Here is a 19,500-nt window from a genome sequence, read left to right as displayed (position 1 = left end):
TGCTGCTATAAACATCGGGGTGCATGTGCCCCTTCGAATCTGTATTTTTACATCCTTTGGGTAAATACCCACTAGTGCAATTGCTCGGTCATAGGGTGGTTCTGTTTTCAACTTTCTAAGGAACCTCCATACTGTTCTCCAGAATGGCTACACCAGTTTGCATTCCCACCACCAGTGTAGGAGGGTTCCCCTTTCTCCGCATCCTCGCCAATCGTTTCTTGTGTTGTTAAATTTAGCCATTCTGACAGGTGTGAGGTGGTATCTCATTGTGGTTTTGATGTGCATTTCCCTGATGATGAGTGATGTTGAGCATCTTTTCATGTGTCTGTTGGACATCTGGATGTCTTCTTTGAAAAGTGTCTATTCATGTCTTCTGCCCTTTTTTAAACTGGATTATTTGGTTTTTGGTTTGCCCAGGTCTCTAAATGGCCTTCTTCACTGTGTATCTCCCTGTGTCCTCTCCTCTTCTTATAAAGACACATTCTAATCCAGTATGATCTCACCTCAGTCCTTAATTAATTACATCTGTAAAGACCTGTTTCCAGATTAGGTCACCTTTTGAGGTTCTAGGTGAACATGAAATTTGGGAGACAATTTAACCTACTCCAATAATGGATTTCCTTTTGTCCTTCATGGTGGTTCATAAAGATTATATTTTTTTACTTAGAGAGAGGTGTGTGTGATAGTGTGCAGCTGAAAATAAGTGCCCAAGACACCATAGAGCTAATGGATGGGTAGAGACACTCCTTTACTTTTAGGAGGGCTTCTAGAGCATCTGTGACTCTCACAGAGCAGAGCGGTCAAGGTTTTGTTTGTCGTACTGTAGGCCAACTCCACCCTTGGGAGAGGGTTCTGGGAGCCACCTTGAAAGAAACTCTGTCCAAGATGGGTGAATCGACCCAGCAGAAATATGAGGACTAGAAACTCAAGAGCTGGGCGCCTGGGTGGCTCAGTTGGTTAAGCGACTGCCTTCGGCTCAGGTCATGATCCCAGGGCCCTGGGATCGAGTCCCGCATCGGGCTCCCTGCTCTGCGCGGAGCCTGCTTCTCCCTCTCCCACTCCCCCTGCTTGTGTTCCCTCTCTCACTGTGTCTCTCTCTGTCAAATAAATAAATAAAATCTTAAAAAAAAAAAAAGAAACTCAAGAGCTAAGGGTCAAGAACTACCCCTCTGTCATAAAACTCATTTGGCTCTGCACGCTCGTGGTGAACCCACGAAAGTTTCCCATAAGCTAAAGAATCAGCATTAGGAAACTGTCTCACCCAGGAGCCACCCCTACCAAAATCATGATGGGATCAGCCACAAATGACTGCTTTTTATTAGACCCCCTCTTCCTGGGCCCCAACCATGACAGAGTCAGAAATCTCAGCTTCTCCGTGGCCCTCTCCCCAAAGCAGGCTGCCAGCTGATGCACACCTGAGCTATGTGAAGGGGAGAAGTTGTAACTTGGAATGATGTTTGGAGTTGTAGGATTATAGCATTGGATGGGACAATTGAGAGGTTCTTCTCATGACTACTAGTAATTGGGACATTCTGTTTCATTGGCTAGCAGCTGGAATTCCATTCCATTCAGGGACAGAGAAGAAAGCCCATCAAGTGGCTTTGAAGGGATAACAGAGAGAAAGAATTAGGTTATTTTCTGCTTGTGCCCTATGGAGTCCCATCCTTCGCCAGGATACTCACATGAGGCAGTCTTGGCCAGGCTGCTGCTGGGGGAGGAATGACAGCTAATAACTCATGTGTGAGGCCATCGTAAGGACATCTCCCACATGCACCCATTTCTTGGCGACTATTTATGTGCTTACAGGTCAGAAAAGGCCCAGTTATTAAGTATAACAATATAAAATGGTAAAATGGTTCAATATTTGACCTTGGCCTTCGATACTGCCACTGCTATGGGTGACAGCTCACCTTTGTCCTCTTTTTGCTCAGCAGTCTGAATGCAGCCATATTTTCTAGTCTTGAATCTGGCAACTCTTGGTTTATTTTAATATATCCTGGCTATGCAAAAAATTTTAAATATCGACTTACCACTCTGTCTGGGAAGATGGGAACCCTGTGTTTCTCTTCATGGGTTGTAATGTGCAGATCAGCATCTGAAAAGAAAAACCAAGTAATATCAGCAGGGACTTTAAACAAAACAAAGCAAACACCCAATGTTAAGAATCAAAAGATTAACTAGCTTATGGGATCAATGCTTCAGATGACGTGAGTTTAGACGCAGCATCTGGAGTGATTTTGTTGTTTTCCTGTGTAACGCTCAACTAAAACACCACTCCTCCACTTTGGATTAGCAATATCCTCCCCCAAATGGATAAAAAAATTCGAGTTCCTCTAAATCCTGTGAACTATTAATTTATACTGCATTTCCCCCTTGCATTTGAAATACAGATATCTAATCTCGTTCGGTAGTACCTATGACGCTAGGGTTCAGAATCCATGTCTGATTCCTCTTTGATTGGCTCATATGAGATGCTTATAAGTAGTTGATTTTTTTTTAGATTTTATTTATTTATTTGAGAGAGAGTGACAACACAAGAAGTGGGGGGGGGGGGGCGGTCAGAGGGAGAAGCAGACTCCTTGCTGAGCAGAGAGCCCAAAACGGGGCTTGATCCTAGGACTCCGGGATCATGACCTGAGCCGAAGGCAGACGCTTAACCGACTGAGCCACCCAGGCATCCCCAAGAAGCTGATTTATAAGTCAGAACAAAAACTATCCCATACTTTTTTCCATTTCTTGTGATAATTGTTGGTTTCTCTTTCCACTTCCACATGTAGATAGATGCCCAGGCTATGGGTGTAAAGCCGTTATGTGCCTTCTAAGCAGAGCGGCCATACAACTTACCAACCAGCCTGGAACGTTTCTTACAGGGATAGGTAAGCTTTTAATAATTGTGCCAGGTCACCAGCTGCAGAATGAGACTGCTCCAAACAACCTGGGGTGTATGGCAGACTTACTTGTAGGCCACGTACCCTGGAAAAGGAAAGGTCCAGGGCATTTTGGAGACAGAAGGAAGCAAGTCTCTCAACTATTTCCTTCCTAGTAACTGTACCCTTGGGCAGCCCTGTAACCCAGCAGAGGAGTAAGTTATACTCGGCTAGATAAGTGATATCATAGCTGCTCATGGGCCACGGCTCCTCCAAATTCTGTCGTTTTCCTCAGAGGCTGGAAAAGAGCCTGTTGTACCCAGAACATACGGCAGATGCCATCCAGACCGAGCCTAGGAAGATAATCCCAAGGGAGTGCTCTCTCTGGCCTTTTTTCCTGCTTCTTCCCAGGGAGGTAGGGTCAGAGCTAGAATCTGGCCTGCTGGGTAATGATGCCAGATCGTGGACAGAATAATTGGGGGAAAGAAATAATGTTCTAAGGAAACATTATTCCTCAGCCCCTTACAGTGGAGGGAGGATCCATATACACTAGTTTCTGCATAGTTCATTAAATCACGATAATTCCCAAGTATAAAGGGCAATGTGATATACTTAGGATGAATAAATATTCACTGTGTAGTCTAATTAAGATGGAAAACACAATGAACATTTATTCATTGATTTTTGTTGTCAAATTACTAGTAATACCATTAATGTGAGCGTCGGGTGTCAATACTATAATGGAGTGAATTTGAATAATAGCTCATGTCCCTGTGGGTTTTACAGTTCATAAAGTCACCGCTGATCTTACTCAATTCATTAAAGTTGTAATCCAAGCATATTTTGCTCAGGCTGGTAAAACTGTCATCAGAATAAGTTCTCCTTTTTAATTTATTCACAACTTACTGTTGTTAAACAGTGACAAACTCCTAAAATATATAAGACTGCCTCATGGGGTGCCTGGGTGGCTCAGTCAGTTAAGTTTCGGACTATTGATTTTGGCTCAGGTCGGGATCTCAGGATCTCAGGATTATGGAATCAAGCCCCGCCTCGGGCTCCTCCCCGCTCACTCACGGATGCTCTCTCTCTCTCAAATAAATAAATAAAATATTTTTAAAAAATCTTCAAAAAGAAAAAAAAGACTGCCCCATGTAAATATCCTGAAGATAGGATGAGACCCTATGAGGCACAAACAGAAAACAACCTAATTCTTTTCCTCCCTTGCCCCTTCAAAGCCACTCAGTGGACCTTCTTCTCTGTCCCCAGATAAAGTCTCAGCCAGATTTTCTTAGGAATATAACTCTGGGTAGAATCTGATTGTGCTTAAAGCAGACCCTTCACTACCTTCTGTGGTGTTATTAAGAAATCAGTAAACATGTACAGAATGGTAAGCCCTTTAAATATGGGCTTTTAAAACTTGGTCATCCATCACTGTGGTATATATGGTGATTCCAAGTGTTACTTAAATATTATCCTTTGACATATTTTTTTAAATTTTATTATGTTATGTTGGTCACCATACAATACATCATTGGTTTTTGATGTGGTGATCCACGATCCATTGTTTTCGTATAACACCCAGTGCTCCATGCAGTACGTGCCCTCTTTAATACCCATCACCGGGCTAACCCATCCCCCTCCCCCCTCCCTCTAAAACCAAAACCTTTGACATATTTTTTAAAAGAATTTTTTTTTTTTTAGTTTATTATTTTAGGTTATGAGCCATGGTGATATGTTCTCCACATTCTACCCATTTGGAGTTTATCTTAAACCAGGGAGAATTATGGGAGGAAATAGCGCCTTGCTCGATTCATGATTCCAATTTAAAAAAACATTTCTCACGAAATGAAAGAACAGCAAATGTTAATATTGTTATTATTTTATGACTCAGTTGACCCTATAATTGGACTTCATCTGCCCGATAGCATTTTTTGAGGCTGAGTTTTCATGATGTCAACCGAAGTGGCACATCTTGTTTTCCCAAGCTGGTGAACTGTTCTGGAATTTGGCAGGTTTGCCTCATGGGGCACCGTCCTCCCAGGGCCCAGCCCAGTGTGTGGGGGGGTCACCTTACATGCTTCCCAGAGGGTACATCCTGGGGCCGCTTTACAGCTCTGCTGGCAGCACAGGAACTTTCCATCCACGAAGAACCCACTGTGGTACTTGATCAGCAGGTGGGGGTTGCCCCTTATCTCTGGGGAACAGGCAGGAAGAAAACACAGCATGAGCAAATACTGGCCCGAGAGAAGAAACACATTCAGTAAGCGCTGTTATCACAGAACAATGAAAACCTTATTTTGCCAGCAACCAGGGTAAGAGAAAATGGTTCCCGAAGGATATAAGTCTTTCACTCAGAAGTTAATAAGCCAAAAAAAAATTTTTTTAAAGTCTACCCAGGTATAGAGTGAGAACAACACAGTAACTTCTATCAGTCTTACAAAAAAATAAACAAAAACAAAACCCTAGAAAATGTATATACAGATTAACTTGGTGATCTAGGGTTTTAGAAATACATCTATAAAGGAAGCAAGCGGGTTAGGGCACGTGGGGTTCAGGAGGCTGAAGGATAGTCCTAGATCTCAGTAAGACGAGAAGAAGGTTCTAATGCACATGTATTTCCCTCCGCTCTTCATTTTGAAACATTTCAAAGGCACAGATGAGTTTCAAGACTAGTACAATGAATGTCCGTATACACTTCACCCAGACTCACCAATTTTTAATTATTTGCCGTATTTGCTTTTTCTCTTTCTCTCTGTGTATACATACTATTATTATTAAAAATTTTAAAATTATTATGTTTTGTTAACCATTTGAAAGTAAGTTGCAGGTATCATGACCTAAATAATGTCACCCATAAATACATCAGCACGTGACTTCTGTTAGTAGGGACGGACCCTTACATAACCATAATACAATTATCAAATTCTGGAACTTTGACATGGATACAACACTACTGCTGAGTATTTTATATTCAAAATTTTCCCAACTGTTCCAGTAATTCCCTTTATAATCATTCACTGTTTCTGACTGGGGATCCAATCCAGAATCACATATGGACTTTAGTTTTCTAGTTTCCCTTGATCTGGAATCGTCCCTCATCTCTGCTTTGTCTTTCGTGACTTTGACTTATTTACACTAGGAATGGATCATTTGTGGGGCGACTTTTCTAGGAATGTGCCTATTTTAAAAAAATAATGGGAATAGGACAATGTTTAAAGAAATGAAATTCTTTTTTTTTCAAATATGCTGTTATTTTTTAAAGATTTATTCAGTCACTTTAGAGAGGGGGAGCGCAGGAGGGGCAGAGGGAGAGGGAGAGAGAATCCCAAGCAGACTCTGCACCAAGCGCAGAGCCCGATGTGGGGCTTGATCCCATGACTCCAAGACCACGACCCAAGCCGAAACCAACAGTCAGACACTCAACCAACTGCACCACCCAGGCGAGGTGCCGCCAAAGAAATGAAATTCTAATACTGGAGTAGAATACTGTTTCTACACCACATGAGCCTCTCTCAAAATACAGCAGAGAAACCTACAAGGTTTAGTAGAGAATAGTTCAAGAAGAGTCTCTCTAGGTGGGGAGGGCTATTCTATGTGTGACTTCAATTCTTTTCTTCTTGATTTTATATTCATCTTAAGGCTTCCTTATTTTAATCCCAGGAGAGTTCTGCTCCTCCTTTCCAACCCCGATTCAAGGAAGTGTTTGGAGATAATAAGTGCTTTGCTGGGTCATCAGATCATAACAAACCATAATTATGTAAAGCATCCAGCACAGCATTTGGCTCAGAGCACGTGTTCAATGAACAGTGGGCTTTAGGTGTTATCATTCCCTTAGTTTAGCTCAGCTCAGCTTGGCTGAAAGCACTGGTATTAAAAACAAAAACAAAAACCTTTATTAAATATTAATGGGAACTAAAGGGAAATTATTACAGAAGTCACAAAATGCAAGAGGAGTTACGATTATAAAACACAAGTTTGTGACTAGAAACTGGTCCCAAATGGTCATTGCCATTCCTTGGGCACATGACTTGCCTTCCTGCTCTCCGAGATCTTGCTCCCCATGTGCCAGGATTCCTGTTATTTCCTACTACATGAATTTCGTTTCCTGGGTAACTATTTCTTTTCCAACCAAGTCCAAAAGTCCACATTGCGACACTCCCACCATTTAATAATGACAATAAGAGGAACTCGTATATATTAATGTGTGTGTATAGTTTACATATTTCCCTTCACATGTATCATCTCGTTTAATCTACTCAACAGCCTTGCGGGGAGTTGTTACTGTCTTTGTGGCACTTACAGAGCTAGGTAAACTGAGGTGCAGAGAGGTGGCCTAACTTGCTCAAGTTCACAGACCTCTAGTAAGTAGCATATCTGAGACTCAGCCCCAAGCTTTTTCTACTATAATCCGATGCACAGATGCCAGCTTCCCTGTAGAACCCCCTTCAGTTTTCGTTTTTGGAAAGAAGGACACGCTTTATCCCCATCTGGTCTTCTGAACTCAGAACCATGGTGGCTGACACGCCTGAGTCCCCACTCAGTCAGCCCAAACCTCCTGGGTATTGGTTACCGTCTGGAAAATGCCGTGTCTCTGACGCCCCCTCAGTTTATAATGCCCGAGCTAAATAGCAGACAAAAAGACTTCACAGGGGAGAGGACTTAAGTGAGGAAACTCCTTTGTTTTCCTGCGGTGGGTGGCGGTGGGTTGGTTGGCCAGGCTGACGGCCGATACCGTCCTCCTCTCTTGTTTCCTTCAAGCTGACAGCCAATCTCACCCACCTTCTCTCTTGCTATTTACCAGCAGGAAGGCTAGAAAAACCAGATACTGACTTCCAGCCTCCCTTGCATATAGAGGTGGTCATGAGACAGAGTTCCGGCCAGTAAGACATCTACAGAAGTTGGCAGGGGACGCTTCTGGAAAAGCTCAGAGCCTTTCCGAGCGCCTCTAAGGGTGGCAGAGCAGAAAGCTCGCAGGAGCCTGGGTCCCCACTGACTTCCCTGAGCTGCTGCCCCTGCCCTGGACCGTTTACCTCCGGACTTGTTAACTGTGTGAGAGGAACCGACATGCATTTGTTTCAACAGCTGCTTGGCGTCTTTTTACCTGCATCCCAAAGCATCATTAACTGATACACGCGGCTTCCTGTGCACATAGCAGCCCTAGTGATAGGGTCCCTTTGAAGTTTTACGAGGGGCCAAGAGATTCACCTTCGCTTTTTCTCTCTGCTTTCCTTTATGCTCCATATGCCTTTACCTGAGCTCTCCAGGGCCCACCCAAACCTGCCTGCCGTACATAGTTCCAGAAAGACCCACAAAAGACTCTAGGGCATGACTCAAAGCTGCACACCGGAGGTGTCCACATAGCAACTGCTCCTAGGAAGTCCCCCCGGAGGAGACTGAATGGGAAACAGCCTCTTAGGGCTCGTCCTGGAGGCCCCACTCTAACCACAGCGACTCACGTTTGTGTGTCGGATGCTTTAATATATATGTGAGTCATTCATTTGTGGCTCAAGATCACTCGAGGAAAGAAGCAACGTGACCTCCTGTTTCATAGGTTAGGAAACTGAGATCCAGAGATGTGAGATGTGAGAGAGGTTTCATTAGGTAACACAGCAAAGCAGGAGTTGGATGTAGATTTATCTGTCTCTAAGACAGATGCCCTTCTCACTTCAACAAGCTGGGAGCAGGGAGAGGGAGGCTTCTCCCCTCACTGGACCACCTGACTATCCTACAGGATAGGTTGCTAAACCCTTTCATGCAGTGTTCTCTCTTCTACCGCGGGCTGTCACCACAACAACCTGAGAATCCCTGAGCAAAAGCTCCATTAAATCCTCAGTTTTGCCTAGGGTTGATACCACACTGGTTAAAAGGCCGGGTTGGGGTAGTCGAATTGTGAGTTCTCCATTATGAGGTACGTGACCCCGGCCATGTCTCTTTAACTTCACTTATCTGGAAAAGGGAGAATAAGATCACACCTTTCCATGGACTTGTCAAGAAGATTACTTAAGGAAATGCTTTACAAAGTACTTGACATAGCAGTTGGCAGATGATAAGTCGTAGGATAGAACTTTCTGTAAACAGCCGAAGTCCGGTAGCCACAGGCCTTGACATAGCCCCGGGAGAATGGAGACTGCCCTGGGAAAGGGAAGCACAGTGGGTGGGAAGCAGGTGGTCTGGCTTCCTCCGGGCTGCCTGCTGGGAAGGCACAATAGCTCGCTCTGAGCAGGGCAGGAAAGGGAATGCGAGCCACAGGTTTGCTCCATGTAACAATGAGAATGCAAAATGACCGTGAGCCTGTCACGTTCTCTGAGGTTCCTGGGAAAATCAGCAGAGTCTCTCTTGGCCATGGGTCCTTCTACTGCCATATCTCTCCCCACCAAGCCTCAACAGAACTCCATGGAGGACTCCCTTTAATGACTTTTTAACATTACCTTTTTGTAATGCTTTCAGCCACTGACTTCGGCTCTCTTCGTTTGATGCGTAGACATAGAGAAGCCCATCTTTATAGACAATCTGGAAAGGAAAAGATTGGATGCATTTAGATACAATTGCATCCATGGTTCATTCTGGCGTGACTGCACATTTCCTGGTATCCCAAAGAAAAGTTGAGTTTGCTTATAAAATAGGCATTTGCTCTGGAATTAGATGGAAAAAAATCTAGTTATTTTTATCCTCCGCCTCTCAGTTTGTTTTGTCCCAGACACTTCTACACTTGGGAAAATCACAGCAACGATGCATCTGACATCAGTGAACATTGAGGTCTCGGCATGGGTGCCCTGGACCATGGAGAATTATAAAAGTCTAAAATGTTAGATATTACAGGTGTGTCAGGAATGTTCTGGTCCATCCACCGACCCAGTGCATGACTCTCTTTATAGCCCATTGGAAAATGTTTACCTGCTCTATCCTTAAAAATATCTTTAGGGATGAAATGTCCTTTACTTTTGCTAAGCCATCCTTGGCAATTTCCATATATTCTGATCATTATATAGTTCATACTTATATTGAGTAAAAATAGGTCTCCCTGTTACTTCATTCCCTTGGGCCAGGTCCCTCCCCAAGGAATCCCCAGCAGAAATCATTGTCTCTTCCTTAAGATGCTTGTTTAAATGTCAGAACATTATAATGTCTTCCCCAGATCCCTCTCTCGTTTATTCATTCAGTTTTTATGAGTAAATGATACAGATCCTTTATTAAATAGCTACTCGTTTCTGGGCTCTTTCCTAGACACTTTAAGATCTTAATCCTGTCTCGGCTCTGTGAAATGTGGACGATTATGCCTGCTTGGCGAATGAAGAAACGAACTTGGATAGAGGGTTGAGCGCATTGCCTATGGGAACGCCAGTACAAACCGTGGGGTTAGGAACTCCGGGCACCTCCGAAGCCTGTGCCCTTTTGAGCGTCCCATGCCTCTGTGATACGAGTTTGACGCATCTTCCAAGAAACCCCCCTGGTTTCTTCCAGTTGGAGAGTGAGGAGTGAATCTTCCGCTTCCCAGGACACCACGGCTCCTTCAATTTCACACTCACCCTCATTATAATGATCTGCAAATGCCTTGGGGACGAGGATGGCATTTGATTCCTTGTAGCCCCTTAGAAATGCTCAGCAACGTTTAATGAAGGAGACCGTCAGGCCCCAAGGCAAGTCAGCCCCCTGTGGCTTACTTGCTCCTCTTTCTTTCTCTCACTTTTGGGAAAGCAGATTGGTAGGTCGAATTTCAACAAAGTGCCCAGCTCCCATCTGGGGAGGTTCCAAGCCTTGTCATTGTCTTGGCCATTTTGCAACATCTTTTGTTATTGCCAATATATGGAGTTCGTAATAGAATGTGGTCCCTCTTACCTGAAAAGGGTACTGTCTCTCCACAGGGGTCTGCTCCTCAAGATTTACTTTCTCCACACATCTGATTTTCTTAATCTCAATTGATCCTTTTCTGCTGCCTCTTCTCTGATTTAAAAACCAAAATATAAGATGTGTCATGCGATAAACAATGGGACACAAAGAAAAGCATAAAGTGAAGGTTATCCTAGGCGGGAGATTGAGAGATGGGACGGGTATGTGAGAATTTTTCCAATTGTTCCATCATAGTCAAAATCCAGTGGCAACAGAATATATTTTTGAGTGTGGGCACAAACTCATATACTCCTCCAAAAGCAAGTCTAGAAGCAGCCCTTAACTTTGTTTAATAATCTTGAAACATATTTCCATCACCTGCCATGTGCTTAATCTATGGAAGATCAAGATTTAACTCCAGAAAGCATCTTTTAAAATTTGGTGGCGGGGGGGGGGGGGGTGGGTGGAGAGAGGGAGAGAGAGAATCCTAAGCAGGCTCCACGCCCAGCATGGAGCTGGATACGGGGCTTGATCTCACGACCCTGAGATCACCACCCAAGCCTAAATCGAGAGTCCGAGGCTGAACTGACTGAGCCACTTGGGCACCCCCCCGCCCAGAGAGTGTCTTAATTTTGTTTCAATTTTAGGACAGTATTTTAGGATTTCTACTCTGATAGACTTCTTAGCTGAATAGAATTAGTCTGATTTCCAGCACAGTGTTTCTTATCTTCAGCACTATTTGGGGCCAGAGAATTCTTTGTGATGGGGGCTGTTCTGTACATTATAGGATGTTCAGCAGCATTCCTGGCCTCTACCCACTAGACACCCCTCCCCAAATTATAACCAAAAATGTCCCCTGGGGGCCAAAAATCACCCTCAGTCAAGGACCAGTGTTCTAAAGTTACAATTTGCCTTAGTAAAATTAGCCAATATTTTAAAACCCTTGATCTTGGTTTAATCATACCTTGGTTAAGAAAAGACAATGTGATAAGTGAAGGCAAGTTGATCTTGGCTGTGTGAGCTAAGAAACGGGACATTGTTTCATTATAATTAAGCACTTTGTGGAGACTCAAGATATATAAATAGTATAAACACAATTGAATAAGCAGGGTCTCACCATTTTGTCATATTCATAGTAGGAGAGATCTGTTTTGGTTAAAACAAAAAGCCTCTCTTTGTAATTACTTGGCGACATTTTCTTTTTTTGCTGTGACCTTTTGAGAAGAAGTTCTTCTAGAATGGATTTTGTGTCCATATTGTCGTCCTAAGTAAAATAAAATGATGAAAATGAGTGTTTGCAGCACCTAGCTACATTCTCGTTTAGCCTTCAGAATTTTGAGCCAACTGTTTCTCATTCAGGGATAATATAAATAATACAGTTTTTACAAATCAGGCTTAGGATTAGCGAAGAAATTTTAACTAAGCAGACTCAAAAACACATACACCTGCCCTTCATTCCTACGGCCTTGGCCCTGACTTTTATAAATATGTTGATTTGTTTACAACATTTCATGTGTTTTACTCGCCTCCCACTCCGGGTCATAAATGCACTGTCTTTGTACTACCCTCCAGACCACCTTATCAAATTTCTCCTTATTCCTTAAGCATTCTGTAGGCATTTGTTGAATTGAATTGGATATGATCAAACTTTGAAATATTTGAACTCCAGACAGCTCACCATATCTGAAGTGACTGATCAACACATTTCTCTCCAACACTGTGGCTGGCTGTTTGACCCGATCATCCGGGCCACTGTGAGACTCTGATATCATTGTAAGTGATCCCCACAGTTCCCGATCATGATCCGATCTTTAACATAAAGGACAGGGGTCTACTTTTCAATATTTCTGAGAACAAAACGTTTAAAAATGCCATCAAAATCAATCTAAAAGAACTGAACAAAATTGGTACCTTACAAATTAAAAACACTCTTGCCTTTGCTTCCAAAGCCATGGAGAACATTAAAGCTTGAGGTAATTCTAGAAAATAAATCCATTAATTTTCTGGTTCTACTAAGACTGTTGCTTCAACTCTCAGTCCGATATCAGGTCTGGTAATGAAAAGTAATGTTAAAAAAAAAAGTAATGTTAAGCAGTAGGCCACGCGAGATCAACTTTCTTATGTTCTTCTTTGCTTTGCGAAATCACATGAATACTAGCCGTCAGATGTTCAATAGTTTCTATCTTCCTTTGTTTACTGATAATCTGAATGTCATTACCTTTACTCACCTTGCATTCGATCAGCCAGGGTGCGCTTGTGGGTCCTTAACTTCAACCCTCGAGCTCTAAGCAAAACCTTGCTGCTCTGGGGCACTCATGTTCCCTTTGGCTATGCCAGGATCATGCATTACAAAGAAAATATTTGCATCCTATTTATCACTCTCCATCAGGAAGCACCCACATAGGCATTGCTCTGTGTGGATGGGGGGGGGGTGCCAAGTGAACCTGTCCAATCACTAAAGGCCACTTCTCACAGGCCCTGAGCATAATGGGCCCACTATGGCAAGGAAGTGGGAGGGAAGGGAGACACATTGAATAAACCACAGTCAGGTCCAGCCAGCTTCCCTTCTGACATAGACCACACCACTCTAGAAACGGGAATCAAGAAAATCAGCCTATGTTCATTGTTTATACAGATGAAGTGGCTATTTATTAATCCCTCACATGTTCTCTAAGGGCATCGTTTGGTTTAGAGGCAGAAGTAATGGAAATCTTATCCATTACAAATCTTATCCATTGGTTACTTTCTGTTTTGAATATTGTTTTAGCGGGGCGGGGCGAGTCTAATTCCTTTGGGAAAGTAGAGTGGGTTTCTTTTGAGCACAGTGGGTGCTATTTGTCATGGTCACTGGTTTCTTGGCCCCCGGACTCAAAGATGGGGCAGAGGTTGGTGGCAGTAAACCCAGCCTTTGTTAGAAACTCTATACATGCACCTGTTCAGATAAGATGATTTTCTACACCCAAAGTCTATGGCCGGAAGAGAATTTCCTTGATGACTTACTGAAACTGTGGAGGATCTAGTTTTTTGGAGGTGCATTCCCCTTTTGGGGAGCCATACCACCCTGGGCATAGTTTTAAGGTACTTTTGCCTTTTACATTCCTGCATTCTAAAATTTTTTTTTTTTTAAGAATTTATTTATTTATTTGACAGAGAGAGACACAGCCTGAGAGGGAACACAAGCAGGGGGAGTGGGAGAGGGAGAAGCAGGCTTCCCGCGGAGCAAGGAGCCCGATGTGGGACTCGATCCCAGGACCCTGGGATCATGACCTGAGCTGAAGGCAGACGCTTAACGACTGAGCCACCCAGGCGCCCTCCTGCATTCTAAAATTTTACTAACAAAGCATACAAAGAAAACTGTGAAAACTTTTGTCAAACATCTTTTAGATCCACAGCTAAAACATGACTCCTTAAAGCGGAATGCTAGTTAAATAGATCTGGTTAGTTGAATACAAAATTTTTACTTTTCAAAAAAAAAAAAGTTTACTTTTCAAAACTTTTTCAGTTGCTGAATGAACTTGTAACATTAAAAGCACTGTTTTAGAAAGGCAAATCCCAACATCCCAGGCAGGAAGCAGCCTTTCCCGGTACGCATGACCATACACACACTTTTCTGTTTATAGAAATTTACATTCATTACATTAAAGATTTGGGGGGAGATTTTATCTAAAAGATTAATATGGCGAGTCACAGACACCATTGACAAATGAAATTCACAAGGTTGCTTCTGTATATCGAAGGGAAGAAGAACATTGGCTAGAAAGGAGGGTACCAAGTCCTCGAGCACATTCTCTTGTCAATCTCCAGGACTTCATTCCTGTTGTTGCATCTGATGCAATATAATTTGTCAAATTTCGACAAAATTGTTCATTCCAAAGCTCTGCCTTTTGTGAATTTTTTGGCTTTCATTTCTAAAATCAGACGTGATGTGTGTTTATTCTACAAAATTAAGAACTACCAACAAGCAAAAGAAAAAAAAACCTGTTAACATCTTGGTGAACGTACCTCTAGATTTTTCCGAATATACTTGTGCATGTGTCTATTTTCACAAACATGAGCTCACACTCTGTGCAGATAGGTCTGTAATCTGTTGTTCTCATGTAACACACACCTGGGGACACATGTCTTTGGAGACCTTCAGAGTTCTATTCCCTCAGCTGGCCCCCGGAGCTTCCTAACGAACTTGAAGAACCCCGTTTTGATGACTCACGCTTTGGTCTCATCCAGATCAGTTTTCTTCTAGAACAGTACCTGGTTCCTGCTCCAGATTGGACCTGCCTTTCTACTTCTATTTGCTTCTATCGCTTCCTTGTACTCTTCTCCTACGTTAGCCTAGATTCTAAAATGAAGGCATTTCTATGATCTCCCTTGGTATAGGAAGAGATAATGAGTGATGACTAATTTTTAGAAATGTAATATTGCCTCCCTGTATCAGGACGATAAGTCGACAGGCTCAGGTACCACTGTTGACTCAAATGCCTGCCCGACGGCTAACAAATTCGGCTCTGCCTGCCCATATTTAAGGTATATTCAGTTGGGAAGGTTAAAAAAACACTTTTAAAATGAAATGAGAGGGGCGCCTGGGTGGCTCAGATGGTTGAGCGTCTGCCTTCGGCTCGGGTCATGGTCCCAGGGTCTTGGGATCGAGCCCCATGTCGGGCTCCCTGCTCGGTGGGGAGCCTGCTTCTCCCTCTGCTTCTGCCTCTCTCTGTCTCTCATGAGTAAATAAATAAAATCTTTAAAATATAAAAAAAAAAATAAAATGAAATGGGATCCTAAAGCTAGTTAGTATTAGCCAGAAATCTATTTCCATAGAAGAGCCGGCAGGATTTGGCTGGGCTCTCATATTACCACCTACATGGAATAGATACATCAATTTGCTTACCAAATAGCCCAGGCTGCCTATTTCCATAAGCACAAGAAACTAGAGAGACATTAAAGTGCAGCGGAGGCAAAAACAAAAAACAAAACCAAAAATACTGTCAGAGACTAATATAGCGTTTTCTCTAGGGAAGCCAGCAACTGTCATGTAATCCATAACATGCGTAAGAGGTGAATGCTAAATTAACGTGACTTGGACTCTCCATGGTTACTTAGCATTTGTAAGGAAATGTTATCAGGAGAGTAGGGAGTTCAGCTCTGCAGGTCTCTCCAGCACACTTGATTTTGAGCCTGCAGCGTGCAGGACCTCGAGTGAGTGGTTCCAGAAACGAGGATCAGCTCTCCACTGCCCAAGTGACAAGGAGCAGACTTGAGAGATAGGTTTCATAGCTAATTAACGTGCGAGGTGGCCGGACGGCAGTGGACTCAGAAGGCATGGAGGAGGTTACAGGGCTGTCATTTATGAGCTGGGTCACCCTGACCGAGTCCCTTCCCTGCGCTAAGCTTCAGTTTTCTGATCCAGATATATGAGATGGGTTATAGAGCTCTCTCATCTTTACGGGACACGAATGAGAAAGCTTATGTCAAAGTTCTGGGCATACCATGGGCACTGAACCACGACTGAAAAAGAAAAGGGGGGAAAGGAACAACTGAAATGCTAGAGCAGAGCCCATGTTCTCTTTGTTCTGAATGGCCCGAGGAAGGAAAGTTGTTTCTTTTTCTTAAGATAATCAAGAAAGACGTTATGGAAGGGAGGACATTAAAACTGGACCTTGAAGGATATGAGTGATTGTAGCAATAATAATCCTAGCTAACATTTAAAGGGGGCTTGCGTTATGCCAGGCACTATTTAAAGCACCTTAAAAATATGCATTCGTGGGATGCCTGGGTGGCTCAGTCAGTTAAGCAGCTGCCTTTGTCTCAGGTCATGATCCCAGGGTCCTGGGATCCCAAGTCCCACCTTGGGTTCCCTGCTCAGCAGGGAGCCTGCTTCTCCCTCTGCCTGCCGCTCCCCCTGCTTGTGCTCTCTCTCTCTCTAGCAAATAAATAAAACCTTTGAAAAGAAAAAAAATATGCATTCCTTTACTCTGTGGGGTAGGCCTACCCCCCCCCCCCATCCTATGGGGTATGTCCTAATTCAGTCACCTTTTGGAGTAGTTAGGAAAAAAGCAAAAGGTGGTAAAGCCATGTCCTAATACCTTATGCTGAATTAGTAACGCACAGCACTGCTTAGGTCAGGGTTGGTCAGGGGAGAAGCACCCAGCTGGTGGGTTCAAATCTCTGCTCCAGCTCTGTGCAACCTGGCGTGTTCCTTAACCTTGCAAAAGCCCATCTTCCCCATCCGTAAAGGGAGTAAAACAGTAACCACCTCGAAGGGTCAGTAGGAGTTGAGAGAAAACGGCAATATGATGCCTAGCACGCTCGCAGATACTCCCCAATTCTGTACCCCTTCCCCTCATCACTCCCTAGGTAAAGTTAAAAAAAAAAAAAAAAAAGACCATAGGAAAGGTTAAAAACTGAAGAGAATGAAATGAGCCTTGATGATAAAATCTCAGTTCTCATCCCTCTTCCCAGCACGGGGCGGGGGGGGGGGGGGGGGGGGGGGTTGTGGCAGGAAGACGCCGGGTGCATTGTCTTGTCCGCAAGCGCCTGCCCTGCACGTCGGTTTCAAGCTTTCAGTCCTGGGCTGGCTTACCTTAGATTCAGGGTGAACCAGCCCCTGACTGACTGTGTTCTTGTGCCACTGGGTTTCTTACAAATCAATACGTGGATGTCACTGCGGGTGTGGTCCACGGACTGACGGTATCAGCGTAGCCCGGGAGCTTGTGAGAAATGCAGACGCTCAGTTCCCACCCCAGACCCTGAGAATCTGCATTTTAGCGAGATGCCCAGGTGCCTCGTGTGCTCATGAGAGTTTGGAAAGCCCTGACCTAAACCGCGATGCACGCGCACTCCTTCTTAAATCCAGTGAACTTGTCCTGGTCCGCGAGAACTCTCAACATTATCTGGCGGTGGCTGTTCCTGAAAGCTTCACCTCCCCCATCTTTCCATCGCCACCTAAAATCCCCCCAAACCCCAGACGTTGGAAGCCTTCAGAAACCTGAGAACAAATATTTGTAGTCAAAGTAACACCATAAAAACACAGATTAAATAAAAGCGGGTAAGACGAACATCTCGCTCTCTTTCTGGAAGCGGCCAGGAAGCCAGTATGCAAAGTCGCGGAAGGGCAATGCCTGCGGACGAGGGGGGAGAGAAGCAGCAGAGGAAACGCGCTGAGCCCGCCCGAGCTGCGGGCCATACACACAACCTGACCGCCTGCCTGAGCGAGGTTGCTGAGCTGGGGGAGGACTTGGCAGTAAAACCGTCGCAGGCCTCCAAATTACAGGGTCTCATCCAAAGTCCCCGGAGGAGCCCCAGCTATTTCACATTCGTCATTCTGAACCCATTTGCCTGGAGGATATGACATCGTGTGGCCACCTGCCGCCGCAACGCACCATTCTGGCTCTATCCGCCGCCGGGGTCCACCGCCGTGCGGTTCCTCTGCTCTTGCCCGAACGCAAGCCCCAGCTGCCCTCCTTCCAGCCGCAGCAGCGAATGTCTCACATTTTCCCCGGCTGCTGGGTCAGAAATGGCTACATTACTCAGTGCCCCCAAAACGTTTATTGTCCTGCAAGGGCCTTACACAATCCCACAGGAAACCACGCTCAACACTTAGCCAACACTTGTTGATCTGATTGAATGCAACAAAAACGGAGACAAAAGCCTATTTCATAAAGGTTCCAATTTTGATAACCACAGCTCCTGTTTTTCCCAGGCAGCCCTCGGGGACATGTGATAACCCTGTCTTTGTTTATAGAGCTCTGGGCTGCAAAGGACCAGAAAATAGCTCGGCAAAACCCCACTTCTGACGCTGGCTTCTCTCACGAATCAGGAAACCATGAGGTAACGCCGAAGAGCGCAGAGAATAAGCAATGAAAGCTTCAACTCAACACTGGACGAAGGGACGCTGCAGGAAATGTGGCAGAGAAGGACAGTTAATATGACCGAGAAGGAGCACATGTCCACACCTTACGTTATTAAGAAATCCAGAAGTGGAAAAGAGATCGCTTTGGCTCCGGGAGCAGGCACCACGCTTGCAAGGAGAAAGTGTGATTGTCACTCGACGTCATTATGAGAGGATCGCAACTTTCGGCTTTCCTCACGCCACCCTCTTCTCTGGGGTGCACGGACTCGTCCTATGTGATAAACCTGACGAATCCGTTGAGGCTCTGCTATCCACAGCCGAAAGCCTCAATCATCCTTTTGGTATGAAGCTCATACACGGTCGGCTACTTTAACTTACTTGGCAACATCCATGGTGTGACGAAATCTCGGGTTGGCAGAGGAGAGCGAAGCTACCGACGTTCAAAGAGGTCTCCTCTTGAGTGGACACAGGACTAGCAACACTTCTATTTTCTTGTCATTCAGTCAAGTGTTCTTGAGCACCGACCATGTGCTAAGCATTCTGTTAGGGGCCGGAGACAGAAGTCAACAAAACAGGGGCCGCCCACATCTTCAGGGGCCTTATGTCTCGTGGAGGCAGAACCCCAAGGAAAGGTTTAATTACAGTAGAGTGTGTGAAAAATAGCTTACAGAGCTATTGTCAATATTTCTGTTTGAAACTGGAATTGGGGAAGGGGCAAAGAGTCCCTCAGAAGAATTCCCAAGAGGTGAGCTTACACCCTGATAGCAAATGAGCCACTGATGGACCCCAAACAGCTCTTCGGTCTCTGGGAATAAAGTAGGCAATCATTCAAGAAACTCAGGGTGAACCAGAGTACCCATTTATTTGGCCAAGTCACTATTCATTCACTTCCTCTGCCACCTCTCCCGGACCTTTCTTCGGCTCTGTATTTTCCATGTCTTCAGTTTCATTCTAACTTGTTGT

General features: G+C 44.4%; 1 protein-coding gene across 4 annotated transcripts in view; it reads right to left on the bottom strand.

Moving 5' to 3' along the window:
- The window catches only part of BMX (BMX non-receptor tyrosine kinase), a 49,221-nt gene extending 30,419 nt beyond the window's left edge, over nt 1-18,802 (bottom strand). The window contains exons 1-6 of one of the 4 annotated variants that reach the window (XM_064573787.1): nt 18,641-18,802; nt 11,812-11,958; nt 10,704-10,808; nt 9,296-9,377; nt 4,942-5,061; nt 2,031-2,095 (exon numbers count right to left, since the gene is read on the bottom strand). In XM_064573787.1, coding sequence (XP_064429857.1) covers nt 2,031-2,095; nt 4,942-5,061; nt 9,296-9,377; nt 10,704-10,808; nt 11,812-11,949 — 510 coding nt within the window. In that variant the 5' untranslated portion in view covers nt 11,950-11,958; nt 18,641-18,802. Of the gene's footprint in view, nt 1-2,030; nt 2,096-4,941; nt 5,062-9,295; nt 9,378-10,703; nt 10,809-11,811; nt 11,959-12,922; nt 13,068-18,067; nt 18,358-18,640 lie in introns of those variants that run through there. The other 3 variants (XM_045875098.3, XM_064573785.1, XM_064573786.1) reach the window with 3 other exon arrangements.
- Nucleotides 18,803-19,500: the final 698 nt, after the last annotated feature.

Source organism: Mirounga angustirostris, unplaced genomic scaffold (assembly GCF_029215605.1).
Source record: "Mirounga angustirostris isolate CCGP_5_RB_7025 unplaced genomic scaffold, mMirAng1.0.hap1 SCAF_11, whole genome shotgun sequence".
NCBI classification, from domain to species: Eukaryota; Metazoa; Chordata; class Mammalia; order Carnivora; family Phocidae; genus Mirounga; species Mirounga angustirostris.
This window is presented reverse-complemented; position numbering and strand designations above follow the sequence as displayed.